The sequence below is a fragment of the Rhinolophus ferrumequinum genome, chromosome 22, assembly GCF_004115265.2.
Source record: "Rhinolophus ferrumequinum isolate MPI-CBG mRhiFer1 chromosome 22, mRhiFer1_v1.p, whole genome shotgun sequence".
Lineage (NCBI taxonomy): Eukaryota > Metazoa > Chordata > Mammalia > Chiroptera > Rhinolophidae > Rhinolophus > Rhinolophus ferrumequinum.
In genome coordinates this window covers 29,378,049-29,390,483 of record NC_046305.1, presented here as the reverse complement: position 1 = coordinate 29,390,483, position 12,435 = coordinate 29,378,049, and the positions used below count along the sequence as shown (strand labels likewise).

The 12,435-nt window shown below is 35.4% G+C and overlaps 1 protein-coding gene across 1 annotated transcript in view; it reads right to left on the bottom strand.

Annotated features, from left to right (window-relative positions):
- SPTA1 (spectrin alpha, erythrocytic 1) overlaps positions 1 to 2,500 on the bottom strand; it is a 115,065-nt gene extending 112,565 nt beyond the window's left edge. The window contains exons 1-2 of the mRNA XM_033093192.1: positions 2,335 to 2,500; positions 948 to 1,187 (exon numbers count right to left, since the gene is read on the bottom strand). Of these exons, the coding sequence (XP_032949083.1) occupies positions 948 to 1,184 (237 nt within the window). The 5' untranslated portion in view covers positions 1,185 to 1,187; positions 2,335 to 2,500. The remainder of the gene's footprint in view (positions 1 to 947; positions 1,188 to 2,334) is intronic.
- Between the last annotated feature and the right edge of the window lie 9,935 nt (positions 2,501 to 12,435).

The window sequence follows — 12,435 nt, the reverse complement described above, 5'->3', positions numbered from 1 at the left end:
TGAAAGAAATGGTCACTCTAGGCAGAACCACTGCACACAGATTTTCAAAGGGTCCCAGGCTCAAAGTCAGTGACCACTGAGAAAGGTTTCTCCCTGTCCCCATTGTCTTTGGGAAATTTCCAGTAAATGCCTTCTTATTTTAAAGTTTTAATTGTCTTCTGTGGGAATGAAAGAAGGTAACACAGAGTTTTTCCTCTTCAGAAAAGAGAAATTCCATTTTCAGAAAAGAAAATCCAAGTCCAGTAGAGAACAATGAGGAAGATCATTACAATAATGACTTTTTAAAATAAATTTTGCATGCCATATTATGTTATTGTTGTCACATATAAATTGATACATTTAATTAATATCTTTTTTTTTTTGCTCCAGGTGCTCCTTCTCCAATATTGATTGCCCCTTTTAGTCATATAAAACTTTCTTCTGATCATAACTATGTTACATGCTATAATACAAGTAAGGGTGGGAACACCCATCAAACTTCTCCTCCTGGGACCTCTCATTTGAACTTAACAAGGGACATGACTAGCCATTTGGGGAAAACCCAGGAAAAACCCTGGTTAATTCATGTATTGAGGAGAGTGGAAATCAGTTGTTTCAGAAGCATTGATACCTGACTCTTCACCTCAATTCCACCCTTAATGTCACAAAACATTGGAATCATATGAACAAATTCTTTGAACTCTCACTCTTTTGCCCATAGTTTAACATCAGATGAATATTATAGTCATAGAATGCTATCTAGAATTACTTTCCTTTGTTAATAAGATACTGAGGCTTAAGAAGCTGAAGGTATTTAAAGGCAAAATTACTGTCCTTAACAGGTAGTCCAATCTTTTTATTACATCATCTTCCTACAGTTGACCACATATACACTTACATTATAAGAATGTTTCCCTTTCTAGAGATTTTAGGATTTGTTTTGGGGGAAGTCAGTGGAACTGAGTGACCTGTATGTTAGTTGGGTCTGCATAGCTCTTATCCCCTGCAATTTTGAGTTTCTCCAAGATCCATTTCTCCAGGTCATCTGCATCCCGTCTGAAAACCTGGTAGTGATAGGACTCTTCAAGCTTCTGGCCCCTCTCAGCAACCAGCTCCTTGAACCTCTGATACCGAGTCAACACCTCCTGACGCCTCTGCTGAATCTCTTCTGCTGTTTCCAGCACTTTTGGCCCACTGCTCTCCATAGCCTGCAAGTTAAAAACTTCTATCTATTTCTGGTTTTTGAATTTCTAGTATATTATCCCTTTTACATGTCTCAAGGCATTTACTCACATTGGATTTGTGTTCAGGTATCTTTAAGCCTGTAAAAGCCTGTTGTTAGAAAAGCTCTAGTACATTTATATAATTTTACCCATATACAACTACCACTTAGGGTAATAATTCTTCATCAGTCAGAATCTTCCAACTTTTCACATAAAATTGTGCCAACATTTATTAAGTTTTATAAATAGAATTAATTTGGACAAATGATGCAAGTCAGGTATAAATTAGCAAAACCACAGAGTTTCAGGTGGATAAAAAATATAATTTGATTGCTTTCAAAGGCTAATGAAGTGTTGACAAATATTGATCATTCTGAACTTAATTTAGTGTGATTAAAAATAGCTTGCTATTAACTTGACCAATGATATATATAAACATTTTTAAATGTTTTCTTCTTACTTAAAAATATAGCTGATATATTCTTTACTCTTTTTATTTGCTTAATTCACATGCACTAAAAATCAAAAGTTCAGTCCATCTTCTACCCAATAATCACGAATTCCAAATTATACTATCTCAGTAATTGGCTTTTGAAATACAAAACATCTCAAACAACATCTCAAACAACATAAAATACCCCTTTCTATAGTGGAATCCAACTTCTTTGCAACAATATCCTGCAAAATCTCCAAAGAGTCCACCTTCATTCATCTGGATATTGGCAGAGTTTCACCTAGTTTATCTCAGCCATAACATTCAATATAAAGTTCAAATTTAATCTCCTTCTTTCTAAACATAATTACTGCTCTGAGATGGCCCTTACTTGTTTGGCTATAGAACTAAATCATTCAATGGAGACTCAAATCAGTATTGTGTATTATTTTGTTGCAAGTTACTTAGTCATTCTCTCTGTGAACCCACGTAGACAGGTCATGCTGGATTTTAGTGCTGTATAGCCACAAGCTCAAGGTCGTTGTTTAAGGTGAAACAGTCACAAAAAGAGAATCAGAATTGAACTTCTCTGCTTTTTAAGAGTCAAATACTAGTCTTAATCCATCTGTCAAAGATAGTTCAAACTCCTTTCCTAATTATATTAGGGAAAAATTGCAGTGTAAAGAATTCTTTACTCACAGTTTCCTTTGCAAAGTGTTCCACTTTTCCTAAAGGTCTAGAACCTGGCAAGAAAAAAATGTATCCAAAAGAGAGAGAGGCAAAGAGGGAGCAGAGAAAGAAATACAATTCACATAGAATTGTGTAGTCTGTTTCAGATAGTGACTAGAGAAATGTTACATACTTGGGCCCAGAATCCCTCCAGCTACAATCTACCTTATCTTCAGGAGACAGATTCTGCTGAGGCAGTTAGGAGAAAGCTGCTAACTTTCACAGATGTGGAGTGACTCAGCCATTTGGGGGGACTATGACTCTCAAAGTTTCTCAGCAGAGCTTCTTTAAAAAAATGAAAGCAAAATTTTTAGATGAAAAATTAGAAAGAAAAAACAGTTATAGATGTAAGATAAAGAGACTGTGCTAAAATTGTGTTTTGTTTCTTTAATTAGTTTTAGATTTTCTGCCTGTGAATTATAAATCACGAAGGAATTTTGTGTTGTCCATTCTTCAGGCTCTGTGCAAAATTAAAAGAACACAGAGCATACAGAGGGGCCTACACCCTGTCTCTAGGAAATACAACTCAACTTTATCAAAATCCAACTGCAGATTTTTAACGGATTTTTAAGTCAACAAGGTATCCTAATTCTTGCTGTAGAGTCTTTGCCTAAGTAGGAAAAAAAATTTATTCCTGGCATCACATATTGGGGTTTTTAAAATCTGATTTAGCTGTACCCTTAACATTTAAATGGAAGAAATAAAAGAGTAAGATATATATGTTTATTTGTATTTCATGAAGCAAAAATTAGGGTGCCTCATTTGACAAGTTAGTGAAGTAACAAAACATTTGAAAATGGGATTGAGTTCTAAAATGTGAGGTACAAGTCATCCTATTTTATGTATTACTTTTAATGGAGAGAAAAGGAACCAGAAATTCTTTTCTAAAGGCATAGATTTTGGGGCAACTTTACAAAACAGAAACAAACAAATAAAAAGAAAATAGTGGGATGGTTTCAGACCCTCCTATAAAGCAGTGGGGCAATCTATGCAAAACCTCATTACAGTGTAAACCCAATGTGAATAACCTAACTTTCATGGTCTTTTACATTTCTGGTTTCCCCTGTTCTTGGATCATCTCACCCAAAGAAACTGAGAGGATGTATTACAGAAAAGGCTGGAGCCTATGTAACTTTACTCACAATTGTCACCCCAATAAACTTTAATTTTTAAAAATTATCTTCTTAAAAGTCTAGTACTACTTTTCTTTTCCATGTAGTTTCATTATATTCAAATCGAATTTGGGTACTCAGGGCAGCAACACAAATCTTGAAGAACATATTATATCACATGCACCAGGGAACCTCTTGCTAAAGTTGGGCTGGAGAGGTAACATTTTTAATCTTTATTCAAGAGATGAGAAGAACATTAATCCTGTTGGTATGTAAATTAAGATATTGTAGATGAAAATTAGAATCTACCATATCTTAATTTACATATCAACATGATTAATTTATATTAATTTAATTAATTTTCAGAAGATTCTGTAAAACAAGTTTTATCATCGTTTTTTTATATGAGAAACAGAGGTAGTCTCTAAAATGTAAGTTCATCCCATGGCTATTTGGTTTGTAAGTATTTAAACGAAGAGTTAAATGACCATCATGCCACTGTGCTCCGCATCTGTTCTAGTCAATTTTCTCCAAGTCTATCAACACTTCTGGTGGTCCTATTCCAGGACCTTGTTACCATGAGTGCCAACCATGTAATAACCAATGAAATGATCAGGCCCAATTACCAGGATTGGTCATCATGAAATAAAATAAAAGTGAATAAGAACAATAGTCTCTGCAGGTAGCAATGTGGAAGTACACAGGAGGCAGTCAGGAAAGAGCTTTTATACATCAAAACAGAAGTGTTCTTTGAATTTTCAGTCATTGCTGTCAGAAGAGATTCATGGTAAAAGTTTCTTTGACAGATATCTGGTTGTTACTCTGGCAGTTGTTAACTTTAAACATAGTCCCACATTATCTTCTCAATTCCTTTAGACAGGCAAAGTTTTTTCCAGTTTCTAAGCACTGTTTGCCATTATTAGTACGAGTATAATGGTGCCTCCTTGGGATTGATGGAAGGGCATGATGAGAAAATCTTAAACTCTAATAACTTAACATTAGGACCTCTGACCTTTTGCCATTTTTATAGGTTTCCAAGAATGTTTATTTTCTCTGATGACATAGCGACCCTGATTAGAGGAGGCTCAGGTAAAGAAAGCTTGACAGATACAGTGGGAGTTTAGAATCATGCAGAGTCTTTAAAATTACATGTTGCACTTGTACATAAATGAGTGCTGAAAGGTTACAGAGGAAGATTGAGTTCATCATAGACAGTTTCATTAAAGAGAAGTCTTAATTCAATTTTACAAGAGCGGGAACAATTTGAAGTGCTGTTGTATTTGTTCATGGTTATCATCTGTGGACAGATGTGTTCTTCACCCACTAGTTTAATCAGTATTGCCCAGCTTGCCTGAGCCTCTGCTCAGTTATCAGATCTTCCTTTCCCCAGCTCAGAAACTCCAAGAGCATTTTTGCTTTATATCCAAAAATTCTGAAGTCTCCTCAACTTGTACCACTAAAATTCATTTGTTTACTGTAGATTATTTTTTAGTCCAATTTTCTCAACCAACACACAAGGAAAAATATGTTAATTTTAATGTAAAACCATTTTTTCTTTGGAATAGAAGTTATTATTACTTTATTATTCTTTAAAATGTTATTGTTTATTTGTCCAGAATTAGTTTTCATTTTATTTTCATTTTATTAATGAAATGTCTCCAATTTTTGTCTCCTAAATAGGTTACAATATTAGATAATATCATCCAAAAAAGTAAAAAAAAAAAAAAAAACAGACTTTTTTTACAGTTAATTGTATCCACATAAACTCTTATCACTTCAGGTCCTTTAAAATTATTTGTCACTCAACTCTGTTTGACAAATTATATATTATATAAAATTATATATATATATATGTCAATTTTCAATCCTATAATAAAAAAATAGAACTCTTTTTCCATACTATTATTATCTTCTCTCACTCCACCTTTTTTTTTATTCCTCATAGAGTTTATGTTACTAGAGAAACTTTCTACATAGTCAGTAAATACATTAGGAAAATATTATTTTGTTTATATATGTGTAAAGACTTTTCTTTGTGTGGTGAGATATATGGGAGAGACAGGCTATTCTTGGATAAATAGGATATCCAAGAGGTTTGACTGGACCTCAGAACACAGTTTTTTGGGGTTTTCTTTCTTCTTTTGAATATTCAGTGTTTTCTTTTTTCTTTATTAGTTCCAGGTGCACAAAACAATGTAATAGTTAGACATTTATCATTTATATCCCTCACACAGTAACAATCCCCCTCCCCCCATCCACTATCCTTCTGATATCGCACACAGCCATTACATTTCCATTGTCTCTATTCCTAATGCTGTACTCCACTTATTGTAACTATATATATATAGTTTTTGTAATATATATATAATTGTAATATATATAATTGTAATACATAATTACAATTATATATTATATATAATATAATATAATTATAAAAAATATATAAATTATATAATTATGTAATATAATATACAATAATTGTGATATATATAATTGTGATATATATAATTGTTTTATATATATATAAAATTGTAGTTGACATTCATTATTCTTCAGCTTCAGCTTCAGGGGTACATCAGTATCTACATCATCCCCAATGTGGTCTCCCTAATGAGACAAGTGTCCATCAGATACCCTACAAAATTTTACAACATTATTGATTACATTTCCTAAATTGACTTTCGTATCCCCGTGGCAATCTTGTGGTTACCGACTGTGCTTTCTATTTCCCTCACCTTCCCCCTTATAGCCCCATCTATCAACCCTCAGTTTTTCCTCTATGTCTCTGAGACTGTTTCTGATTAGTTCATTCATTTGTTCTTTTCTTTAGATTCCACATATAAGTGAGATCATACGATATTTGTCTTTCTCTGTCTGACTTATTTCACTTAACATAATGTTCTGCAGGTCCATCCATATTGTTGCAAATCATAAGATTTCATTCTTTATGGCTGCGTAATACTGCATTGTATAAATGTACCACTGTTTCTTAACCCAGTCATCTACCGATGGGTATTTCTGTTGTTTCCACGTCTTGGCTATTGTGTATAGTGCTGCAATAAACATAGGGGTGCATAAATTTTTTCGAATTAGAGTTTTGGATTTCTCCGGATAGATACCTAGGAGTGGAATTGCTGGGTCATAAGGTAGTTCCATTTTCAGATTTTTGAGATACCTCCATACTGTTTTCCATAGCACTTGTTGTTTGTTGATTTATTGATGATAGCCATTTTGACTGGTGTGAGGTGGTATTTCACTATAGTTTTTATTTGCGTTTCTCTAATGATTAGTGAAGTTGAGCATTTTTTCATATGTCTGTTTGCCATCTCTATGTTTTCTTTAGAAAAATGTCTTTTCATGTCTTCTGCCCATTTTTTAATTGCGTTGCTTGTTTTTTTGGAGTTGAGTTGAGTGAGTTTTTAATAAATTTGTGACATTAACCCCTTATCAGATATATCATTGGCAAATATCTTCTCCCATTCAGTAGGTAGCCGTTTTGTTTTATTGATGGTTTCCTTTGCTGTGAAAAAACTTTGTAGTTTTATGTAATCCCTCATGTTTATTTTTTCTCTTACTTCCCTTGCCCAAGGGGATATATCAGTAAAAATCTTACTCTGGGTAATATCTGTGAAGTTTCTTCCTATATTTACATCTAGGAATTTTATGGTTTCATATCTTACATTTAAGTCTTTAATCCATTTTTAATTTATTCTTGTATATAGTGTAAGGAGGTAGTTCAGCTTCATTTTTTTGCATGTGTCTGTCCAGGTTTCACAACACCATTTATTGAATAGACTGTTTTTACCCCACCGTAAATTCTTGCTTCCATTGTCATAGATTAAATGACCATATAAGCATGGATTTATTTCTGGGCTTTCTATTCTTTTCCATTGATCTATGTGTCTGTTTTTATGCTAGTACCATGCTGTTTTGATTACTGTAGCCTTGCAGTATAATTTGATGTCAGGTATCGTTATACCTCCCACTTTGTTCTTATTTCTCAAGATTGCCGAGGCTATCTGCGGTCTTCTACGGTTCCACATAAATTTTAGGATTATATGTTCTATTTCTGTGAAAAATGTCCTTGTTCGTTTGATAGGAATTGCGTTGAATCTCTTTATTGCCTTAGGAAATATGGACATTTTAATGATATTAATTCTTCTTATGCTTGAGCATGGTATGTGTTTCCATCTATTGGTATTCTCTTTAATTTCTCTCTTCAGTGTCTTATAATTTTCTGAGTACAGATCTTTTACTTCTTTGGTTAAATTTATTCCCAGATATTTTATAGTCTTTGAAGCAATTATAAGTAAGACTGTTTCATTAATTTCTCCTTCTGATATTTTATTATTGATATATACAAATGCAATTGATTTCTGAATATTAATTTTGTATCCTGCTACTTTACTAAATTAATTTATCAGTTCTAATAGTTTTTTTGTGTGGAGTCTTTAAGGTTCTCTCTATATAGTATCGTGTCATCTGCATATAATGATAATTTTATCCTCCTTACCAATTTGGATGCCCTTTTTTTTTTCTTGCCTGATTGCTGTGGCTAGAACTTCCACCACTATGTTGAATAGACGTGGAGAATGTGGGCAACATTGCCTTGTTTCCACATTGAGTATGATGTTAGCTGTCGGTCTATCATATATGACTTTTATTATGTTGAGATATGGTCCCTCTATTCCCACTTTCTTAAGAGTTTTTATCATAAATCGCTGCTGGATTTTATCAAATTCTTTTTCTGCATCTATCGATATGATCATTTGATTTTTATATATTTTATTTTGTTAATGTGGTGTACACGTTAATTGATTTGCGGATGTTGAACCACCCTTGCATACCAGGTATGAATCCCACTTGACCATGGTATATGATCTTTTTAATGTATTGCTGAATTCTGTTTGCTAATATTTTGTTGAGGATTTTTGCATCTATGTTCATTAAAGATATCGGACTGTAGTTTTCTTTTTTTGTAGTGTCTTTGTCTGATTTGGGGATCAGGGTGATTAGTGGCCCGTAAAAAGTGTTTGGTAGACTTCCCTCCTTCTGGATTTTTTTGAAGAGCTTGAGAATAGGTGACAATTCTTTTTTGAATGTTTTGTAAAATTCACCTGTAAAGCCATCTGGTCAGAACTTTGTTTGGAACTGGTTGAATACTGATTCAATTTCCCTGGTGGTAATCAGTCTATTCAGTTTTTCCGTTTCTTCTTGAGTTAGCCTTGGAGGTTGTATGCTTCTAGAAAATTGTCCATTTCTCCCAGATTGTCTAATTTGTTGGCATATAGTTGCTCATAGTAATTTCTTAAAATTTTTTTTTCCCCTGTGGTGTCTGTTGTCACTTCTCCTTTCATTTCTGATTTTATTAATTTGGGTCTTCTCTCTCTTTTTTTGATGACACTGTCTAAAGTTTTGTCGATTTTGTTTATCTTCTCTAAAAACCAAAGTTTGGATTCATTGATCTTTCATATTGTTTTTCTGGTTTCTATTTCATTTATGTCCATTCTGGTCTTTATAATCTCCTTTCTTGTACTCCCTTTTGGCTTATTTTTTGTTCTTTTTCCAGATCTCTTAAGTGTGAAGATATACTGTTGATTAGTGATTTTTCTTGTTTCTTTAGGTAGGCCTGCATTGCTATGAATTTCCCTTAAACTGCTTTTGGTGCATTCCATAGATTCTGGGTCATCGTGTGTTCATTTTCATTTGTCTCAAGATATTTTTTTATTTCTTCCTTGATCTCATGGTTGATCCATTCATTATTTAGTAACACGTTATTCAGCCTCCATGAATTTGTGTGTCTTCTGGTTTTTTCCTATAGTTGATTTCTAATTTAATAGGACTGTGGTCAGAGAAGACAATTGGTATGATTTCAATTTTCTTAAATTTATCAAGACTTGTTTTGTGGCATAAAATGTGGTCTATCTTGGAAAATGTTCTATGTGCGCTTGAGAAGAACGTGTATTCTGCAGTTTGGGAGTGAAATGCTCTGAAGATATCAATTAAATCCAACTGGTCCAATGTGTCATTAAAGGCCATTGTTTCTTTCTTTTTTTAATTCAATTTTATTGGGGTGACAATTGTTAGTAAAATTACATAGATGTCAGGTGTACAATTCTGTATTACATCATCTATAAATCCCATTGTGTGCAAATGGCAAACAGACATAAGGCCATTGTTTCCATATTGATTTTCTGCCTGTAAGACATGTCCTTCGTTGTCAGAGGTGTGTTGAAGTCCTGTACTATGATACTGTTACTGTTGATCTCTTGCTTTATGTCAGTCAATATCTGCTTTATACAGTTAGGTGCTCCTTTGTTGGTTGCATAGATGTTTACTAGGGTTATGTCCTCTTGTTGGATCGATCCCTTTATTATTACATAGTACCCATCTTTGTCTTTTAATATATTCTTCATTTTAAAGTCTATTTTGTCTAATTTGTATAATTATTGCAACTCCAGCTTTTTTCTCATTTCCATTTGCATGAAATATCATACTCCAACCCTTTACTTTCAGCCTGTATGTGTATTTTGATTTGATGTGAGTCTCCTGTATACAGCATATAAAAGGGTCTTGCTTTCTTATCCACTCAGCCACCCTATGTCTTTTGATTGGAGCATTTAATCCATTTACATTTAAAGTGATTATTGACAGGTACATAGTTAATGTCATGTTTTAAATTTGTAGTTACATTGTTTTCACCTTTCTTCTACTTATAGAAGCCCTTTCAATATTTCCTGCAATGCTGGCTTGGTGGCAATAAATTCCTTTAGCTTATTCTTTTCTGGGAAGCTCTTTAGCTCTCCTTCAATTTTAAATGATAGCCTTGCTGAATAAAGCAATCTAGGTTGTAGGCCTTTGTTTTCCATCACTTTGAGTACCTTCTGCCTCTCCCTCCTGGCCTGCAACGTTTCTGTAGAAAAGTCATTTAATAGTCTTATAGGAGTTCCCTTGTATAACCCGCTGGCTTTCTCTTGTTGCTCTTAGGATTCTCTCTTTGTCTTTAACTTTTGCCATTTTAACTATAATGTGTCTTGATGTGGACCTATTTGGGTTTATCCTGGTTGGAACTCTCTGCACTTCCTGGGTTTGGATGTAGGTTTCCGTCACCAGGTTAGGAAAGTTTTTGGACATTACTACTTCAAATATGTTCTCGATCCCTTGCTTCCTCTCTTCACCTTCTGGTATTCCTATGATGCACATGTTGTTGCACTTGATGTTTTCACCGATATCTTTTAAACAACTGTCATTGTTTTTTATTCTTTTTTCTTTTTGTTGTTCCATTTGGGTGATCTCTGGTAATTTTCTTCTAAGTCACTGATTCGATCCTCTGCTTCAACTAGCCTGCTGGTAATTCCTTCAATTGTGTTCTTTATTTCAGTTATTGTATTCTTTAGCTCCAACTTGTTGTTCATTATGATTTTTCTATCCTTCTTTATGTCGTCACTAAGCTCCTTAAATATTCTTATCATCAATGTTCTGAAATCTGTCTCTGATAGGATGGTTTCATTTGGTTCCAATTCTGAATGTTTTCCTTCTGTTCTTTTATTTGGGACATGTTTCTTTGTTTCCCCATTCCGGCTGACTCTCTGTATTGCTTTGACCCTCTGGGTGTGTGCCTTGTAGGTCAAACCCGGTAATACTCTGGTTTGGTCTGGAGTTGGCCTCTTGGTGTGTTGAATCTTGTGCCTCTTGGGCTGGGCCCTGGTGTTGGGCAATTTCAGAACAAAGCAAATGACCAAGCACAACAAAACAATGACAACAAAAAAAAAAACCAAATACACTCACATGTAAAAACAACCAATAACCCACACTCAACACAAGCAAAAGTATCAAAAATACAAAAAACAAAGCAAAACATAAAAAGCATTGCCAGGCCGGCCCGGTGGCTCAGGCTCTATGCTCCTAACTCCGAAGTCTGCTGGTTCGATTCCCACATGGGCCAGTGGGCTCTCAACCACAATTCCTCGAATCCCTCAAGGGATGGTGGGCAGCGCCCCCTGCAACTAAGATTGAACATGGCACCTTTAGCTGAGCTGCCACTGAGCTCCCGGATGGCTCAGTTCGTTGGAGTGCGTCCCCTCAACCACTAAGTTGCCGGTTCGACTCCCGCAAGAGATGGTGGGCTGTGCCCCCTGCAACTAGAAACGGCAACTGGACATGAAGCTGAGCTGTAACCTCCACAACTAAGATTGAAAGGACAACAACTTGACTTGGAAATCAGGCCTGGAAGTACACACTGTTCCCCAATAAAGTTTTGTTCCCCTTCCCCAATAAAAAAAAAAAATTAAAAAAAAGAAAATTTAAAAAAAAGTGCCAGTCTTGGCTTAAGTCCACCAAGTAATCTCCATGTTGTTCTCTGCTATACCAAAGATTCCTCTGTGTATTGTGCAGCAGAACTGGTCACCTGGTGCCCAGAGTCACCCTGAGACAGCAGTTTTAGATGAGTGGGGCTATAGGGTCTGGATAGTAGTTTTTAAAAATTTAGTGCAGTTTCTGCTCTTGCCTACAAATATACACACTGAGAGTAACACAACCAGCCCTGTGTCCAGGTCTCCTGAGTGTTAGGGCACTTCAGTTTGTGTGTGTGTGTGTGTGGCGGGCGGGCGGGAGATTTCTGAGCTGCTGAAAGCGCAGAGCTGCGTCTGCCACCTGCTGCTGACCCCTGGGAGTGTCTCCACAGTTGTAATTGTCCTGCCCTAGGCAGGCCAGAAAAGGTGGTAGCTGGGGTGGAAGGAGTCTTCTCTCTCCCAGACCAGTAGTGTCACACTCTTCCCTGCCTCTTCCCTGGGTCAGAGCTGCAAGCCGGGTCTTCCCAGATCTCAAGCGCAAGGATTCCTCTGTAATCTGACACTACCCCTCAGTTCAGGGGTGAGCTTCAGTATCTGGAAGGGTGGGGGTAGGATTGGGAGATTGGGGGATGGGCTCAGGTGTGGTGTTTACATCCTTTGTCCGACCT